At 43.5% G+C, this 20,738-nt stretch overlaps 1 protein-coding gene across 7 annotated transcripts in view; it reads right to left on the bottom strand.

Moving 5' to 3' along the window:
• The window catches only part of ITPR1 (inositol 1,4,5-trisphosphate receptor type 1), a 171,735-nt gene extending 158,643 nt beyond the window's left edge, over positions 1–13,092 (bottom strand). For 3 of the 7 annotated variants that reach the window (XM_074879205.1, XM_074879206.1, XM_074879207.1), the window contains exons 1-3: positions 12,938–13,092; positions 4,177–4,284; positions 370–440 (exon numbers count right to left, since the gene is read on the bottom strand). In XM_074879205.1, the coding sequence (XP_074735306.1) occupies positions 370–440; positions 4,177–4,284; positions 12,938–12,963 (205 nt within the window). In that variant the 5' untranslated portion in view covers positions 12,964–13,092. Of the gene's footprint in view, positions 1–369; positions 441–2,942; positions 3,012–4,176; positions 4,285–12,937 lie in introns of those variants that run through there. The other 4 variants (XM_074879210.1, XM_074879208.1, XM_074879211.1 and 1 more) reach the window with 3 other exon arrangements.
• Between the last annotated feature and the right edge of the window lie 7,646 nt (positions 13,093–20,738).

Below are 20,738 nucleotides of genomic sequence, written 5' to 3'. Positions count from 1 at the left end.
CATTTGCTCCTTTTCATTTTCCTCTTCTCAAAGATAAGTTTGGTACTGGGTAACTAGATGGCATGTGTGATAGTACGGGAACAAAAGAAAAAAAGAGATGACTTGCAGGGACCCTGTAAGTTTGGACAGATCTGAAAGCCAACCTCAACTGGCAACCCCATCTTTACCCCCTCACACACCATTCTTTAAGTTCCACAATTCACTTCACACAGATATTCATACTTTTTTTTCCTCACCAGTTGCCCTTCATGGAAGATGACACTAAAATACTCTATAGAAAGCGTGGAGGTCAAAAATCGTTAAATATAATTACACAAAATGATGGATGACTTCTAACCAGAAAGGTAATAAGCTGTCTAATAAACTTACCTCTGAATTTTTTGGGTGGGTTGTTAAGATCACCTGCTTCTGGCTGTACAACACATCGATCATCCACAAGGCTGCAAAGAAATGAGAAGTAAAGTGAGATTCTATTCCCTTGCAATTGCTTACATCCTTGTTAGCAAAACCAAGGTAATTTATTTGCAATATTTTATCCAAGTGGCCACTTCAGCAGAAGACATTCCCCAAATGCCAACTTATGCCAAATCTTTCTAAGAAGCATGCAGCTGATTTTTACTGTTGCCCAGAGCTATGCTCCTGGATAGGTGGGACAATAAATAAGTCATTGCTCCTGTATACTGCATCATCTTTATGTCCCCTCCTTAAGGTGCAGACAGAACAGCCCATATTCTAGTGAGGTGAGACACAGCCTTAGAACAATTATTGCCTCTTGGACAGATTTGAGTAACATTGCAAATGTGTTTATATGAAGGGTAGAGAACAGGAAAATATGACTATTGACATTGACCCTATGAGCTCTCAAGTATTAAGAAAAGGCAGAAACAATAACCGCCACAATAAAAATTGACTCCCAAGAGAAAGGAAGGCATAAATACACTGCTCTGCTCACCAGTTATAAACACAAGGTAAGTAAAGGGATGGAACTACCCTCCTCCTGTTCTACCAGGAAGGAGGCGAATTGGACAAAGTGAACCCACGAGATTTCAGTAGGGAATGCCAGGACAGAGCTTCCTGTGAACACAGGTTGGCAAAAACCCCACAGGGTCAGTTCAAATCCCACAGAATAAAGAAAACAGTTAAGATGCATCCGCCACCACTGCTCTGCCCTTGGCATGCTTTGGATAGACGTGGAATTGTACTTTTACTAAACACTATTTCCAAATTGTGAAAATGCAACTGTAACCAGATACTTTGTAGTTTCTGATTTGATGCTAAAGGACTCAGTTTGGCCCCTTAAAACCAATCTGTCAAAGAGGCTTTCTACACAAGAGTAGAAAGTAAAACTCCAAGGTCTTAAAGGTTTGAGAGGTCCATTCTCATGCAGAATCAACTTGAGAAAGACTGAGACCTAGAATATGAGAGTTGTTCCTTGCAGAGGCTGGTTACATGCAGGGAGCATCTTGAGACAACAATCACAGAAAATAATGAAGTGCATAAAAATTAAGAGATCAGAGAGATTAAGTGGACTCAACAGTTCTATGCATCTAAAATTTGCATATGCAAACATTCAGAGTAAATTGCTTTTTCCCCATGGATTTTCTCCCTATACATATATGTGCTCCAACAAGAATGGTAGTATTTATTTGAACTGACTGAAACACCTGCTTCTAGTGAACAAAGGGCCAAAAAAGTATCAAGTCAAATGAGTTACTCTGATCATCCCACACAGAAATAATCTCAGTGCAATATATCCCTCTCATCCGGAGATTAAAGTAAAGAGGAACTTCCCAAACTACTGAGAAAAAAATTTTACAGGGTGAAAAACACAAAAGAGGATATATTGTACACTGGTAATCATAATGATGACAGCACTGAGTTTGGAAAACAGCAAGAGTAAAGTCCTGATTAAGCAACAGTCATGTCATAGGAATATTAAATAGGAACACTCTTCAAAGATTTAGTATGACATTAGAATGTATAGTGGTATCTGTTTCTCAACCTTCATTAACCACATGAACAAGTCATTACACATTGTTATGACATAAGACTGTCAAAACTCCACATGGTATAGAGTACAATTACACTGAATCTTTCCTTTGCTGCTTTAATTTTCTCCAGGACAAAGACTAAATTAAATATGGGACAAAACTAATTTGATTATGAAGGCTTATTAAGATGATAATGCATTTCATGTTTCACATAGCAATTGGGATTTCTGGCTTAAATTAGGCTCAGAAGATGTGTGGCCATTATATAATGCAGTTACCTTAAAACAGTACTAATCAAATCAAAGAGGATGCTTGTAACGCTACGGGATTTTTAGACCCGCCATAAGAACATCTCATCAAGCCTAGAAAATACATGTGCTTGTGCCTGTAATGTCTAAAAGAACTACCCATGGTGAAAAATATCTGCTCAGCAATGCCATCAAAAGCCACAGCCACTGCATAATGTTCATCATGCACTGTATGGGAATAAACATAACATAACAACTTTCTACTTGTTCTGGAATTATTTACTGCCAAACTTGCTTCAATACTAGGAAGAAAAAAAATAGCCAAATATATAGTATTGCTTAATTCATTTTGCCAGTTTTCAGCAGATAGTATTTGGCCAGTTACACAGCTGATCGAATACTGCAGAGCGTACATGTCATATTTGACGAGTACCTGCGAAATTTGTCAAATACATTCGCCAAATACTATTCAACCAACCCTACTTACTACATCCCTTGCTTTTATCATACCTTCTTTCCCTTCTGGCAGCATCCCATATTTTCTTCTCTTTCCTATAATAGATCATGGTGCATCTTCAGTGTCTGCTTCCTTCTCTGCCCCCTTATTTTCCAGAATCCTAATAGCTAGAGGACTAAACCTACAAGTTAGTTTGGAGTCACTCAGATGAGATTCCAGCCCATTGTTTCCTGTCGAGAGACTTACCAGGATGCTGTCTTTGTACCCTGCTTGGGAGCTCCATTTATCAGATGCATCTGGACAGTAGGCATCAAAAAATTTGCTGTCACTGTACCCACCCTGAGGCCCTTACGGCTACTGGAAATGAGAAAGAGCATGTTGTGTGTGTGCCCACTCACCATATCATCAAGCTTCCTGGTTGCTTCTTTGCTACTCATTCAGTATTGAAGTACCACAGCAATGTGTCATGCATGCTATTTCCCTCCCTCTAATTTCTCACTGCTTTGAAACAAGGTGGCAGATGTGCTCTTTGAGCTTCTCATCCAGCCCCCTTCAAGGTCTTCCAAATCAGTACACAGCTCCTCTGCCAGCTTCTGATGTTTGAAGAGATTTCTCCTCAGCAGCAGTTAAGCAGAATAAAACATACCCTGTCACTTGTCAGAACAGTATTTCCACGGCTTTTCTCTGCAAACTCTTCCTTTTCCTGAGTGAATGGCTACTTTTTGTTTAATGAAGTAGCATACACTTATTGCTGCTAAGAGGTACTCTCCTGCAGAGCACCTACTCTGATGTCTTGGCAGAAGAAAACACAAAGGAGCTCTGTGGGGAAGCACATCAGGGGCAGGAACCAGCAAGGCACAGCTCCCACCACAGCTCCGGGGTACTGGCCATAGGCAAAGGTGAAGATTCAAAACATGTTCTCCTATGACTGGAGAAGAACAATTTTCTTCATATCAGAAGCCTCAAATATTGTAAGACAAAACTAGTCATAGTGGTAAGTTAGTGGTATATAAACGGTTTGGCTCAGGGCTTCTTTTTTATTTATTTAATTTTAAACTACTTAACATTGCCTACGCTACATCCTTTTTTCCAGTCAGCAGATTGCACCGGGGCCTATTCATTCCTGACTGGGGTGGGGCAGGGAGGGACAGGACGGGACACACGGATGGACACGGGACAGACAACAACATGAAAATCATATGCTTGCATTCATCCCCTCTACCCACACCTTAACTTGACAAGCTTCTTCCTCCCCACCAAGGACATCAAACCACACCATAGCCATCAATACGCTCTCCATCCTCCCGACATCTACCTCACCATATTAGCTTTAGGCCATGTTTAAATTTAGGGCCAAATCTGTACATAAAGCTACCTTGCTTTACCCAGTATTTCCTAGGAGTCACGCTCAGGATAGCTAGCTGAGTTCTGCTAGTTCTTCTTACGGATGTTTTTAGTACAAGAGAACAGCTGTTCTTACCCCAAAGTGCTAATAAATCCATTTGTTGAGCCCTCTGCATAGAGAGAACAAATATCTCCAATATGAAGGAAGCTCGACATCTTGTCAGTCATCTCTGGCTTACTCCCCCTAGAAGAATAAAGCACAGTGTTACTATTTATCAGGCAGAATTTCTCAGTACAAGCTCCTGGAGGTTACAACAACAGGATCCTTTGCTTTTGTGTTCATTTGTTTAAAAAACCAAACAAATTCTTGCACTGGAATTTCAGGTATCAAAGAAAACACAGCATGTCAAAATGCTTGCTTAGAAAAATAAACTAGGGAAAAACAAGCAGCTATTGGCATCCCATTCAGTGTGGGACTGTGTTACAGGTAGCTCTATTAGTCCCAACGTGTTCACAGCCACTTCAGCACAGGCATACCGACCCATTTCATCCCATCTGCAAGAGGGAAAAGGGGCAGAAGAGTGGGCTGCCTCAGTTTAAGACCTATTATTTGTGCCATCTAAATCACAACACATTTCTTTGACAGAATCCAAGGAGCTTTGAGCATATTTTAAAGGTTCTCTGGTGTGCTGAGCTGTGCTCATGGGAACTGTAAAATATTGACATGATTCATGTAAATATTTTTTGGTCATGTCAAAACATTGACATGACCAACACTGAGGTAGCCACCTGCTTACTGTTGTGGTACCCAAAACAGCATTAGGTGAAGACCCACTGAATATGCCTGAAAACAGATTTTGCATGTGAAAACTTAAAGATGCAGATTTTTCACAGTCAAATACTTTAAACTATGTATGCATCAGGAAGCCCAATCCCTGTGAAATCAGGAATACTTCAATCCTGTTTTTAAAAAAGATTGCCTAAATGTAACACTGAGGAGACAGCCACTTAGTGTTGTCAACTTCCACAGTATTAAGAGCTGTATTTTCTCTAAAGCCCCAAATCCTGGATCAAATGATACAGGACCTACCTGTCATTTAAATAAATATAGAAACGAGAGTTTCTATCTGTCACAGCAACAAAGAATGAGACAAACAACATGAGCCCAGATAAAAAGAAGCCCAACTGAAAAGATTTTCAAAGATGTCTTTTCCAAGACCATTTACTGGTTTCTTGGAGATGCTCCTATGCCATGCTTTTTGATCACTGAGTTCAAAACGCTGCAACAGCTTGCTGTGCCTGAGGTTTCAGACAGCAGGCAGCAACGCGGCTCTTCCAAGCTGCTCCTTCATGCAGGCTGGTGACTTGCTCTGCAAGGCAGCCCTGCCGCTGAACACTGCCCAGGACCAGACTCCCAGGTTTAAGGGAGAATAACTGAAAACACTTTCACCCTCTCCCGACATCACACCCAAATCAGTTTTAAATGGTCTACCACGAGGAGAACTAAGCAGCAGGAAATTATGCTTATTATGGAGCACAGCCCTGACATTGTACAGTGGATAAATATTCCCTTTCATTGTGTACAGTGGATAAATATTCCCTTTCATTGAACATTATCTTGTTTACCAAAAGTGTTAGGATCAAGTTTATTAAGCAAGGCTGGAGGACAGATTCATGAAGATTTAACAGTTGATGTTGATAATGCACTGCAGATATGAAAGTGCCAGCAAAAACCTGAAGCCATGCTTTTCTTCTAAAAAGCTGCAAACAGCTCAGTGCCTCACCTCCCAAGAATTGGTGGTGGTGGTAATAACTTTCATTATTATTAAGTCAAAGCACATTATAGACATTCTCATGCCTGTAAATCCCTGTGCCATCTATACAACAAAAAACAAATTCAGGAAAAACAAAGATAACAGGCCAAGTTCTCACACAGGGTAAAGAAGTCTCAGCTCCTCTGAAATCAACTCTGTGTGCATACAGAAGCAAACCATTTGGCTGCAGGTTTCTTGTTTAATGCCAAGTCCTTCAGCCACTGCATATGTTATACAGTACGTTCCCATTCTCTCTTGATAAGTGGACAGAAAAACACCACTACCTATTTTAAGATATATGCCACAAAACACACAGAAATATGACAAGTGACTGAATTAGCATCACTAGAAATACAGCTTTCATCATTTCCTGACTTGAATGTTAACTACTAACAGCATACTAAAAACTTAAGCCCTCAAAATTAAGCTCAGCCCTAAATTAATACAGCCCAAAGCAAAAGTTATCTAAGTCAACAAGAAATGTAGATACTTCCAAACAACCCCTTTTTACAAGAACATTTAAGGTATCCCATTTGGGGTGTGAGGGGGATTACTTTGCTGGACTATGTCATTTTTCCTTTAGAAGAGGCAGATGTTCACCACAGCCGTTCCCAAGAGACCGTGAAGGTCAAAATTATTGAATTCCATTAGAGAAGAGAAGAACTTTTTCTTGGCAAAAAACAATTATCTCAGACCATTAACCAAAACCAGGCCCAATGATGGACAATCAAATTTCTGCATTACTTCCTAGAATACAGACTCAATTTTCTTGTATTTTCTTTACTGAGGAAGACCCTGACATACCATGATATTGTAACTCTGACATATCATGATAGTGCAAACTCCTAAAACAAGCCCATCTGCAATTTATTGACATTTCCATTAATAAAATGTTTAGCAGCTTCACCTATAACTGTTACACAGTTATGAACAACAGAAAGGTAGTTTCAAGTCTGGAAGCAGTTCAGGTACATGGCATGGTTGAATTTCATTGCTGGTCTGGTTCACCAGATTTTTTTAAAATTTTCTGGGCAAGCTTGACTACAGAGTTAGGTTCTGCTTCTGTACACCGCTGTGCCCCAGCCTCTCCTCTTGCCAAACGGGAGAGCCGTACTCCTCATGCTTCCTGCTGGGCACCAGCTTTGCTGGAGTTAAGACTTATACACGGTTGATCTGGCTACAGTAATCTTATTTTTTTAAGGCTTTTCTTAAGTATGCAGTATTTAGCACATAAATCCTCATTCACCCCGTTCTTGTATTCTTTTCAAACACCGTTTTAATGCTGATCAGCATGATATTCTCTCTAACACAACAGGAGATACTTGGATGGAGCATGCCTCCACCACTCTCGTGAAGCATGGTGCCAGTTCCAAGCAGGGTGAGCCTCTTTGTAAAATACGTATTTATCCTAGGACTTACCCACAGTCAAAACTGTTACGATGAACAACATCTACATGTATTACATTCTTTAATAACTGAATACCTAAAGTCAGTCTACTTGACATTTATCTTTAAACACACTGTTTCTGAGGTTGGCCAGTGCTCAGGAACATGCTGAACTGGCAGATGGAGTGAGGGACTAAATGACCCAACAGGCCTCCTTACATACAAGATTTACAAGTAAAGAGAATAACTTCTAAACCGATTTAGCTTACTTCAAAGCTGCTTTCATAGTTTCCTCACAAGGGACTCGTGACACCTAACAAAATTACTCCAATAACTGATCAATTACTTGCATCAAACACTAAATGATCAGCTACCACAAATCAAGTATTTTCCACCTTTGATGAGACAACGACAACAGAGATATCTGAGACAAAAAGTAGAACTGGAGGGTTTCCAGGGGCAAAGTTTCCAAGTACCCAGTTTGAAAACCTTTTAAAACCAGCTCTGATTGTGAACATCAGCTGACACACTAATGCCCCCAAAATCAGACCTCTGTGGGGATCTTTAGTTGGAGAACTCAAAAGTTGAGGCACTAAAAACCTGTCAACCTTGGCACGTTTGTCCCAAGTAGCACAGGCACACCACAGGGACCTAAGAGAACAGGTTCCCTCCCAGACAGATCAGCCAAAGCATTGTCCCCTTGGCTGGGGAGGGGATGCTTCCCTTCCTGCACCACATTGGCCAAAGACATGAGATGACCACCAAAGCCCCCTGGAAGCGCAGGGCAGGACGATTCTCACACACACTTGCAGTACCTGGCTCCTACAGCTAAAAGCACAATCATGCTGCTCAAAAAGCAATTGTGCTCAGTAGACAAATACAACCATTACTCTGCAATTTATTTATTTTAGATATGCCAGTGCCAAGAGCAATCGATTAATACTAGAGGAAGGGACAGCCCTAAGAGAACGCTTGTGGTTGTTGCTACGCACAAGCCCAGTTTTAATGGCATTCTCACATGCTTGCAAGAGAGGGGAGTCCTGAAAGATGACTGTCATGTTCCAGCCATAACACGGCAGTCTCCCGGACATGAAGCATTGTTGTCCTCTTCCACTTAAACACTGGGGGAAAATAAGACTCATTCTAGGTAAACTTACTAGAAAAATCAAAGATAAAGAAGTGCTCGGATAAGGAAATGATAGCAGCATGGGAATACTAGCATACAAATCTAGCAAAATTAAGTCAGCTTTCTCCAAACAAGTATTATGAAGCTTAACTCAGATGGCAGCAATGTTGACAGCAGCAACACAAGTTTTTAAAATAATGTTCTTTTCCCTCTAAGCTGAAGACTCCCATTTCAATAAACAGGAAGACAGACTTAATTTTTAAGACAAGAAATGAAACATGAACTGAAAGTGAACCATGGAGAAGTAGACTGTATCTACCCACAGACATCAAAAAATACCTGTAAGATGAACACATTCTATAGTATTTTTTAAACCTTGACAATTTGATTTTTTTTTAAATTATGGTGATGACTTCCTAACCTATATAAATATGTGTCTTTAAATCTGTTTTATATGCAGTTTATCTGCACAGGAAAATAAAATTAAGTCTCTGTTTAAGAAGTTACCCCCCCAAAAAACTATAGAAACCTGCTGAATTTCATGTCATTGGCAAGGTACTGCTTTGCAAGTCATTTTGCCAGTCTGTAGCTTTGCTCTACAGGACTGGATCTGAAAATGCATAAGCTAAAGCCAGGCAGTGAATTAAATCCAGGAAAACTCTCTATTCACCTCAAGAGTTTTAGGACTTGCCTTTCCCCTGCTATTTTGCATTGCTTTGGTGAACACAAATCTGTATCACAAGACTGCCAATTTTGTCTTCTGACTGAACAGAAAGTGCCATAATTATGGGGTCGTTTGATTTTCTTTGTTATAGATTGGCTTGTGCATATCCTCAAAACAAGCTGCATTTCATATAGCAAAAACCAATGAAATAACCAATCTTGAAATGTAAACTAAGCACTTTGACAGGGGTTGTACAAAGCCCTTCACCACCAGTACTACCGTTCTTCTCTGAACCAAAGGTGAGGTTTGGCAGACCCTCCCTCATAACTGTTCCACTGGCTTTCAGGAAAATTGAAAGGACTCAGTCTTATTTTAGGGCAGAAGTAGATCACATGCCTAGCCTGATGGCCTTGAGTAAGCCAGTACAATTTGACATAGTCACTGAAATTCAACTCCGAGACACTTCAATGCATTTTGTCATGAAAACACATTTCATAATGGCAGTTAAAGCAGAATTAACAGTGAAAACACTTAGAAATCAAACTGACTGTTAAATATCAAATACCTTAATGAGACAGCTGCTTTTTGAAGATCTCAGAATAGGAAATGCAACTGCTTTGTAAACATTTCACGCTAATTTCTCCCATCACTCATCTAGATCTTGCTGCTAAGTTAGAAAAAACAGGCTTCAGAGCAATGCTTGAAAGTTTGCTTTCCTTGAACAGCAGAGTCAAGGCCCCCTTTTGAAGTCCCTCCTTACAGGGACTGTCTGTAACAAGATTTCTGCAGCATGCTATTCCTCATCTCAAGCAATTTAATGCTGAAAAGCTTTTCAAAGAAACTGAAGCTATTTTGCCAATACCATGTCTCACGTGTCTGCTTTGTGTGGGATTTTAATTCTTTAACCTATGACTACAAATCCTATTTGTAAAATAAACGAGACCAAATATGTCTTATTGCCGTTGGTTTCACTTCCAGCAACTGGGATACAAATCACTTAATCTTTTTAAGATGGTTCTAATGATGTTTGTTTTGAGCAAAAAAGCTCCTTGCTGTGTTTTGCAGTCCCATCATGATGTATTCATTCCCTATTATCATATTCTCACTGTGGTTTAGTGCTCAATTAAATAGAGACTGGCAATTTTATATGTATCATTACAGAAATTGGAGCAGCACTTTATCAAAGTCTTTTTCACTATTTAGGTTGTTTAGGTAAGAATAGAATCTGAAACCATACTTAACTGCTTTCAACTTCATTCCTGCAGACAGTAAACTCCACAGTGGAAGCTTAATTTTCCTTCAGTTTTTAACAGAAAAGATCAGAGTTTAAGAGTAATGAGACAACAAAAAAGCAAACAAGGGACTGCTTAATGGCATAAGCTACTGCCACACATTATGGAATCATCCATAAATTAACAGATATTGGTAACATTATATCAAGACTTGATCTGCTGAACCCACAAGACCAGGAAAGTCCGTGTGTTTGAGACAAATGGGTCCTTAAAATTGTCAATTAGGCCAAGCAAGCTAGCATTTTTTTAAATGCACCTAAACCCTGACCCCCTAGATTTAAGTGAAAGTCCAGTGCTTAAATAATTTGGTAAATCCAAACTATACAACCAGGTTACTGGGCCGGCAGTTTGGCCCTATAGGCTTGATCCCATGTTTCTCCTAACACTTCTCTAATGATTTGCATGTTTTTTTGGGTAACACCCACCCAGCACTCCGTATCTATTTTTACAAGTGCTACTAACTTCTTAAAAACTGAAACCAAAACCTGATGTTTCCCATTCTTATTTCAGTAAAAAAGGAAGGTTTCCTCCCTGAGGGCTGTGAGAAAGATTCATAAGAATCCCATTAAAACAGCCAAAGTAAGAAGGAAGTGCTCTATTTAAAAGATCATCTAGTGAATAATCACTCTTCTGGGGCTGCAGGACGAAGCACTGTCATTTGCAAAGCTTCTGACTTAGCAAATCTAAAAGGAGCTCTTTGCACACACCAGAGAAAGGCAAATACAGCAGATTTTGGGTAGCAGAGTATGGGCAGTGGGGCTAAGTGCCACGCGAAGCAGGCCATCTTGGGGAAGGTCATTCACTCCTCAGCTGACCACCAAGTCAAGAGCGGAGTGAAATCCTGCACCTTCTCAAACACTAATGCTGTTGGTAGCACTCGAAAAATGACAACAGCACAGAGGACCCACAGCCACACGGTTTCGAACGCCGGGATCCTTGCCCTCACACTCCTGCAGTGGGAGTCAGCTCAGGAATCGCATTAGGTTTTGAGGGGGTTCAGCACTGCTGATTTTATGCACATGTAGTTACTTCTTAGAGATTACACATTAAAAAAAAATATCAGCATGGTACATTTATCTACCACATGATCTTGTTTTCCATTTAACTGCAACCTTTCATGCCCAGGAGTCTGCTATCTGCCGACAAATTGTCACTTGATTGAACCGTTAGATTAAAGAGAAATGCACTTTCTCAGAGAAAGTATTTTTCCTCCTAACGCTTATAACGCAGCAGATTTTTCTACAGTTTGCAGTCTGAACAGGCAAGATGGAGGGTGTGGAAGAGGGGAAGGAGGAAGCAGCACAGTGCTATGACTTTCTCAAGGACACTCAGTGGATCAGACTCAGAGCCCAGATTTGAATCCAGGTCTCTTGAATCCGCATCCACTCGTCCACACGTCCCCTATTATCCCAGGGGGAAAATCAGTCTCATTGCACATTTACTCAAGCATACATTTCCCCCTTTTCTTGAAGGAAGTTGGAAGAGGCATGTAAATCCACACAGCAAGATGACAGCCAAGTTAATTATGTTCTATTCATACTATTTGCCACTCCACAGATAATTTTAATTTTTTTTACCATATCAATAACAAAGTTATTCAGAAATTACTATTTCATCGGTGCAACAAAAGTCAGTTTAAGAAAAAGGGAGAAACAGGTCAAGTAACTCATTTTGTTAACTTAAACCTCAATAAATCCTCAATACAGGAAAGCAAACATGCACAATATCCTTTTCTGCTCAAGAAGAGTGCCTGAATTATTTTTTTTATTTTTATTTGCCCAGTGCAGCCAGACAAGCTAGTTACAGAAAATTCAGGTCAGAAGTAACACACTCATAACAACACACTAGGCAGAAGTTACACTTTGACAGCAATATCTTATACAGCAGCCATCAGACTGATGTAACAAACACAACTGATGGATCCTATTGACAGGCATCTGCAGCAAGCTGAAAAAAGAAAATCTATTAGAGATACACTGTCAGGGGAAAAAAGTCATTTTTTGTTTCAAACCAAGTATGACCTGACAGCATCTTTTTAATCCCATTAAAAGTAAGCAGCACTTACTGAAGTCGATACTTACTGAAGTCCATACTTACTGGCTCTAACCCTGATGGGAGAAGGCAGCTTAGACGTCAGCCTCTGGACGAGGCCCCTACAAGCACACTGTGTTTTCCGGCATATTTCTATTAGGAGAGAGTTGGAACAGGCCAAAAGAACCAGGGCAACCAATGACATGGGGAAAGAGAGAATGCTGGGTTTATAACACCAACTGGAGTTTGGCCAAGGAAGAAAAATGGTCAGGGAAGAAGAGGGTACAGAACAGTCCCAATTTCATTTTGCATGGCATATATCCGCTGAGGCTTCACCACAGAATAGGCTGTCTCCTACAGCCCCATTCCTCACATCAAGCCTCCAAGCTTCCTTCCTCACAAGATATACACTCTTTAGCAAATGCAATACTCCCTAAATTTACCCAAGTATTTTCCTTCTGTCTGTCCATCTCACTAGCCTTCATCCACCTGTGTCTGCTCATCTCCCCCTGACCCTACTTGCCCACTGCTTTCACCCTTCCCATGCTCTGCACCTCCCATTTCTCCCTTCGCCAATACTGCACCTTGGTGGGGGCTCTCTGGCCTCCATGGTGGCACTGGTGTCGTTTTCCACGGCTGGGCTTTGCTGGATGCCTCCTGGTAGCCTTGGGTCCGTACTGGCAATAAAGTTAACGTTCTTCTTCCACTAGCAAGTCTCTCCTATCGAAGGCTTCTAAGTCTTGTCTTCTTTTCCTGATGCAGCAACCCCTACAAGGGTAAGCTCACTGCTCTTCCCTCCTAGACACCTCAGCAGGCACCCAGGTCTGAGACTAAAACCTAAGTGCCTGTGACAAGCAGCCGAAGAGGAGGAGCCACTACCAACACATGATGAGCACGTGTGGAGAGCCACTGGTGGCCAGGGGACCTACTTTGAGCCCTGCTGATCTAGAAAAACCTGATGGGCTGGGCTTCTTTACAGATCAAGGCTCCAGTTCCCAAGTTGACTTGTACATGTTGGCCCCCCAACAGTAATTTTCTAGAACGTGAGCACGAGTCATTCTTCTGAAGCAAAGGTTCAAAATACTGTATCACCTTATCTCCTAAAGAGCATTAGCAACTGAATCTACTTAACCCTTACAGACGGAGGAGTGGCCAAGGATTGCAGGGTTATTTTAATCATAAGTTTTCAATTAACCCTTTAGATCAAGCATCATCAGCCAGCTCAGGTACATGTCTGCCTTTGTGCCCACGTGTCTCTTCTCAGAGTGGGATGCAGACAGGACATATCCGGACTGCAAAAAAACTTGTTTCTTCAGAACTTCTTGGCAGATTTCTGAACTTCTGAAGAAGTGGATAGGATGGGCCAAGATGCAAAAGAAATGTTTCTAAAAGCTTCATACTAAACTGCTACTAAAGAATTCCTGTAAATTTAAAAAAAAAAAAAAGCTACAACCTTTTGGCAGTAGTCGTTTTTTGGCCTCCTGTGATCACAAATTTCTTACACGTATACACACAGCGATCACCATCTCCTGACTGCAGACATCATGCACATGGCAGGGATGAGGAGAGAATGAACCGTTTGTGTACATCATGACATTTGGATCCAGTATCCAAGCCTCTTTCCTTACAGCTTGGTATCAGATTACTCCAAAAGCAGAAACATTATCTAACAACCTAACCAAAAAATTTGCTTCATCTGGCATCCAGTTTTCTCAGAGCTATTCACCCTCCTTTGATAACCTGTTCAGCTGAACGATCAGTGAGATATGAACACTCAGCTTTCTGCAACACTCCTCACGTTGGCATTCTGGCATGTGAGGATGCAGTTACATTGCCACAGGCTGTAAATCAGCAAAATAATGCACACTTCCACACACATTTCTAACACATTTTTCTCTCTAGAGGGTTAACTTGCTCAGATCTGAAGTGACATTTTATTCTCCATATAACACTGTTAGAAAGGAAAAATAAGTTCTGATGTAAGTTTTGATAGGCTTAACCAAAACCACAACTATGAAAATGCAACTCTTCTGAGTTCACAATCCACAGCTGAATTCTGCAGCTTTCCTCATCCGAATTACAGTTTCTGCAGTTTTTATCTTAATTTTTTTCCCCAAAGGAATCTGGTCCCATAAAACACAATTGCTCTGAAGATTTGGAAATGTACTTTCTCAACAGGTACAGAACAAGCAAGAATAACACAAGCTTCCTGCGGTAGCCTCTGCCAACCTAATGAGCAGTTGCAGCACCCTGGAAAGAGGGTTCTGCCTCCATACCCAGCCACCCTCCAGCCGTGCCAAGACAGAGAACGAGGCAATAATTACTGTAGCGCTTTCGTAGCGTCCGTTGGGACCAGAAATCAGAGAAGAATATTGAGCCAGATCAAAGCTCACACTGCTTGGCATCCTGCCTCCTGCAGCAGCCTCTGGGAGATGCACAGCAGAAGAGCACAGGGATCATTTTGAATAGCTACGGACACAGACAGGGTCCGGCTCAGCAGCCCAGAGATACTGTCCGCCAGCTTTTCAAGTCTTCTCCTTTCCAGCACCCAGTAAAGCAGTACCTCTCTGTACCCAGCATAGGCTGCTCTATAAAATCACTCAATGGCTTTTAACTCATCTTCTGTACTACCACACAAAAGAGGCAGAAAAAAAAGGCTCCAGGCTACAGAAACTAGCAAAGGTGCTATCTCAGCAGAAGAAGAAACTAATTTGGAATGTACTCTAAGGCAGATTTTTACAGAACCGGATTATTACCATGGTCGCACTGTGACAGAAACATTACATTTACATAACTTTCTAGCAGCACATCATTTTCTACCTCTAAAACCCTCTGGTCTCCGTAAGCTGCTTTAGTGGAGCTGCCTTCCCTCACACTCACCCACGGGCGAGCGAGCAGCTCGTCTACCAGCTACTACAGAGCCACTACCCTCATCCCACCTCCCACGGGATCTTGAGATTCCTCCCGTCTTTAAGACACAATCCTACAACTACAACTATCTTATATTTATGGGGCAATAATGTCTCAAAGACTCCCAGTACGCTCTGCAACTTGACACATCACACACTCCTAAGGAGTACACTATGCACTGAAGAATCACCACGCACAGCATCACAGGGGAACAGCACAGTCAACAAAGAACCAGAACGAGCTACACCTGCTCTCCTGACTGCTTCACTGAAGGGCAGGTACAAGACAAGGCCTCAAGATATCTGGGTCCTGTTTTAAGCCTGCTTCATAGCATTGAAGAATTTTCTCCTCAAATACTGTCCATTTCAGCAATTTATCATGAGACCAGCTCACCTTACAGGAAGCAGCTGGAAGGAGCTTCTGCTTCCCAAATGGACTTCTAGACCACACTGGCCAGTATTCGATGAGCCACTGGGACACATGCAGCACTGGAGGAGCTGGAACCATGCTTGCACATTTCTTCCAAAAATCTACCACTCTTGCAGGTGAGCTTCCATCTTCTCACACTGCCATGCTGTAATGCTCATTCAGCACTGCCTTTACAAGAGGACATACTATAAACTTAGACCAAGACCTCACACCACACAACATCAGGATACCATGGTTTGCAAGTCTTGCTCCAAGTTGCAATGGCACCTGGGAGCAGCCAGGACTCGAGATTCACTTTCTTCACCTGAACTTGATTTTTTCACTTTGTCTACCCCACACAAACACAGATTTGTTGAGGTGATGCAAGAGGCTTGACAGTGCGATGAATAAATTGCATTACACCCCTCATTTACAACCAGAGACCATAGCTGTCGCTCACACCACCCTCCGCCCTGGTTATCCATCCCAGTACACCTCCTCCATCCGGCTCTTCTCACCCAGACGTCCAACTCCAACAAGGGTCACTGGAGAAACGCACCAACCAAGTGCTCGCCCCTTCAGTGTTCTTCACGAGGGCCTTTCCCCCTTCCAAAGATGGTATTCAGGACTTGCAAATTTCACAAAAATATACCGTTTCCCACAGTTAAGCTCCACCCCATGATTGCAAAGGCAAACCAAAGTTACTCTTGCTGTTTGTTTACTTCCTAATTTATGAACCCCTGTAAGAGGAAACCAGATCACTCCCTCTTTCAAGGCTTAATCAATGCTGCAAAACAAGCAGATGAGGAAAACACTTGTCTAAGCAAACACTTCAATTGTGGGGTGGAATAAAGTATTTTAACAAGAAAAAAATTGTCATTGACAAAAAAAAAGATGACTTAAAGAACACGTTAGAAATAATCGGCTCAGAAAATAGCTTGCTTGACAGGACTCCCGTAACAGCTTGTTTTGAAAAAACACTGGAACTGTGTTTTTCATTTCCACAATGACTCCTTGTTTTGTTTACACACACTGACTACTACACATTTGCACCATTTCAAGTCACAGGTAAGCTTTCACATCTGCTCTGTCAAGTGCCCTGTCACACCAGAATTTTTGGCCTGATTGATGCCACCAGTCTTCCCCACTCACCAAACAACAAGTGCTGGACAACCAATGCCTTGCAATCCTGTTATTGTTTCAGGCACTGACCTTACACCAGCAAAACTACAGAGCATTTAAAACCTGGAATATTTGCTGTGTGAGGAAATTGGCTTAAAGTAGAGGTTCAGATAACAAACAAAAACTCCATTCCCTGGTAGCCTGTTAACTTAGCCACAGAGAAACAGATACCGGCTTCACATCGCATCCCACACTCACGCAGCTGAGCCCTGCAAGAAAAGCCATTCAGATGTGGGCCTTTGGACTAGGCTCCGAGTCAGTGAGCCTTTTGACTCAACAGGTCTGGAAGTCCTGGGATACCAGGCAGATCTCCAACCACAGGAAAAGAAACTCAAAGGCAAATAACAAAGAGCACATTTAAGAAATAAAACACATGCACAGGTACTGGCCCTCATTAATAAATAAAACAAACAGCTACCACACATGCACACTACTCCACTCATGACTTCTAGTCACTAAATCTTCGTAAGGCAAAGATCTGGATTGTATTAGCCACATTTTCCCTTCCCGATTTGTGTGAGTAGCAACACCACAGCCCGATCCATCTGCAGTCAAGCGGGCACATGTGAAGTGCTGCACAGTGCATAAGGCAATACAGCCGATGCAGTAATTCAAACCCTTCACCTGTTGGAGGCTTTTTTATACAAACTGCTGTGAGCCAGACTGAACCCACACGGGGCAAAGAGATTTTAGACTAGAGGGGAAAGTCTGACCGACCCCAAGCCATCATGTGTTATGTAGCAAAGCCCCCCAGCACACAGGGTAACACAGCAAGGGCCCGCGGAGCAACAGGCAGACGGAGCCACGAGGCAGTCGTCAGCCCCCCAAAAAACAGCGGAACTGGCAATAATTGAGCTTTTAGCATGAAGACGTAAACCCGCTCGGAATCATGGCACATCCCACGTACATGGGGAATGCACATGTGCCCCCCCCCCCCCCGCTGAAATCCAGTTATTGTAGTCCAGGAAACAGCTAAATATTTGGCCTGTCAGAGCAGTTACCAAGACCCTCCGAAATATCCACCCACCGTTGCCCAGCTTTTGACCATTTAAGAATAAGATCGCCCCCAGCCAAGTCCCCATCCGCACTCGCAAGTGTTTACATAACGCGCGAAACATCCCTTGCGACTGTGCCTCAAGTACGAGAGGAAAAACACGGACAAAGTTGGAGCGGACACGCCGCTCCCCCGCCGGGGCCCCGGAGAGCGGCGGCGGCGGGTCCCGGGCGGCGACCCCGGCCCCGGCGGAACCCGGCTCCGCTCCCCGCGGAGCGGCCTCTGCCCCGTCCCGCCGCCGGGTATCCCCCGCCGAGCCCGGCCTGAGCACCGACACCGGGCTGCACCCCCTCCCCGGCCCGGGGGAAGGAAGGGGGGGGGCTGCCCCAGCGGTCGGAGCGCGGCTGGCTCGCCGCTTCCCTCCCCCCCTCCGCGGCCCTACCTGGCTCCGGTGGCGGCGGGGCGGGCTAGCGACGACCCGGTAGCCCCATGCTGGCGGTGCCGGCGCTGCCCGGTCCCGTTAGGATGGAGGCTGCGCCGAGGGTTTTTTCCCCCCCCCCAACCCCTCCCCTGCCCGCCGCCGCCTCAGCTCCACATCCACATGGTTACTGAGCCCAGAGCTCACCGCCCAGCCTTATATACCCCGCGGGGCCCGCCGGGTAGTGGAGTCCTGCCGGGGCCGCGCCGCCGCCGGGGGGGGGCCCGCGGGACTACAACTCCCGGGGTGCCCCGGACAGGGCGGGAGGGGGGGGGGACCCCCGGGCCGGGGCTCTGTTGCGACTCGCAGAGGTCTGTGGGGTCGTCCTAAGTGTGTGTGGGCCCCGAAACTGTATTTCGTCCCGGGGAAGGGGGGGGTGTTCCCGGCCCCGGGCCCACCTGCCGCCGAGGAGTAGCGGGACACACCGGTACGGCTTTACTAGCCACGTAAACGGCAAGAAAAGCGAGCCAGGAGAAATAAATCATCTGGGCAGGTCTTAGAGAGGTTTGGGAAGCATAAAATCGCGGGGAGAGCGGCGTCAACCCTGGCGCTGAAATATCTGGGATTGGGATGAGGCAGGGTTATCCCCACACTGCTCCCGCTTCTGGGGTCACACAGTGCCTGGAAGGTAAGAGCCTTCCGCTGAGGATGGTCAGCTGTACGGGAGGGCGGTAAGTGGGGTAAACCAGCTGTTCTGCAGAAGAACAGTTTAAAACTTTGAAAGTAGTGAGTTGGTTTGCTCTTTGGTGAGACTATCTGGCATAGGCATAAGGTTAAAGCCAGACAGACAATGCAACTCAAGCCAGAATGACCAGCAGTGATAAAAATTAACTAATATTTCCTTTTATTTATTACCTTATGCAATCATTTGTCCTTAAAATACTAGTCAAGGTGTATTGTCCATGATTATACTGTGATTTTTATGCCCTCTGTAGGGTACACGTGGCCACGTTTGGCAGCACAAAGTGGATGCAATGTTTGCGCTGCAGAACTGCTGTATCACTTTAATTGGCATAAGGTAAAGAAAACAATTCCTTACTCTCCCTTCCACTCACACCTACCTGCTGCCTTAGGTCACAGAAAGGAAAAGGTGTTTAACTGCTGCTGCTCACAGCTTGTTCCCCTCTCTACAGCAGCAAACCGCCGCTGGAGAAAGGGAACAAGTTGGGATCAGCCAGGCGTCCAGTTCAACACAACCTCCCACTATACTGGTTCTTTGTTAAAAAAATAACATTGGAGGAGTTGTAATTATGGCTATCAAGCAAGAATACGCAGAAGCTAAGTCCATGACTTAGGAACTGAAGCGAAGTTCAGGGAATCAAGTTCTACGATTTTCATTAATGGCTGCAATACTAAGCCATTACTCATCAGAAATTTGGCAGAGTAATGGCACCTAATATCATTAGGTGATCCTAATGAATTCTTGTGTAATCAAATCTAATCTCTGGATGAGTTCAGTAGGCTGAGGACAGTGGATGGCTAGAACACCTAGTGCAGTGACATAAGGGCTGTCACTAGAGCCAGTGGCAAAGGGCTTTTCCCACTGAACACCTTCTGCAGTTATGCTAATGGTATGCCTCAAAATAGCTTCATTACATTAAGAGCAGCAGCAGTACATTAGAAATTGCATGCAATGTAAGCCACAGTTTGGGGGGATTTCCCCCAGACAGAGGTTGAACAGCTCCCCCAGCCGCACTCAGCCTGACGGTATGAAGTTCTGTGAATAGGGAATACGCAGGGGAGAGCAGAGGAGACCCAGGGACGTTCTGCTCTATCCCAGACTGCGAATCCTCAGCTGGTTGTCTGAAGAGCTGCATACATCTCTCCATGCTTCTCCTACAGCAGTCATGTCCTTTGTCTCCTGTGCTTCTTCAGCCTACCAGCCCTCTGATCTTGTAGCCTCTCTGTAAGGTAGAATATCAAAGGCGACATTTTCTCTCATGGACTATATTTGCTTCTGGGTCTTGGTCAGTTCTTCAAACGCTGTGGAGTTTGTGCTGCTGAAGGCCCTTCAGCCAAAAATACTGATCAAGTACTGCAAAGAATGTGCTAGATTTAAAGAGGTGCTGGCAAAGACAAGATAATCATGAAAACTTCCAACAGTGGAAAATGTTTCCATTTCTCTTTAGGAACTGGATTTGGGATGCTGTTGCAGGCACGGTGAGTTCATAAGGTTCCTATAATCTTACAGCTTTAAGAAGAGATGAAATGGCAGGGCAGTCTGGGAATAGAAAGTTTCACACTCAGAAGTACCATAAAGTTATTCTCTTAAAGCAACTACTGCACTGATAATGTGAACTACAGCAGGCAGCCCCCGAGATGGGGAATAGAGTCCTATTTGCTTGGTAGCAAACAGGGCTTGGGCATGGATCACACGCACATACACAGAGAGGGTCTAAGGAATGACAACTGC

This window comes from Strix uralensis, chromosome 10 (assembly GCF_047716275.1).
Source record: "Strix uralensis isolate ZFMK-TIS-50842 chromosome 10, bStrUra1, whole genome shotgun sequence".
Lineage (NCBI taxonomy): Eukaryota > Metazoa > Chordata > Aves > Strigiformes > Strigidae > Strix > Strix uralensis.
The sequence above is the reverse complement of the archived record's forward strand: the minus strand, read 5'-3'. Positions and strand labels throughout refer to the sequence as shown.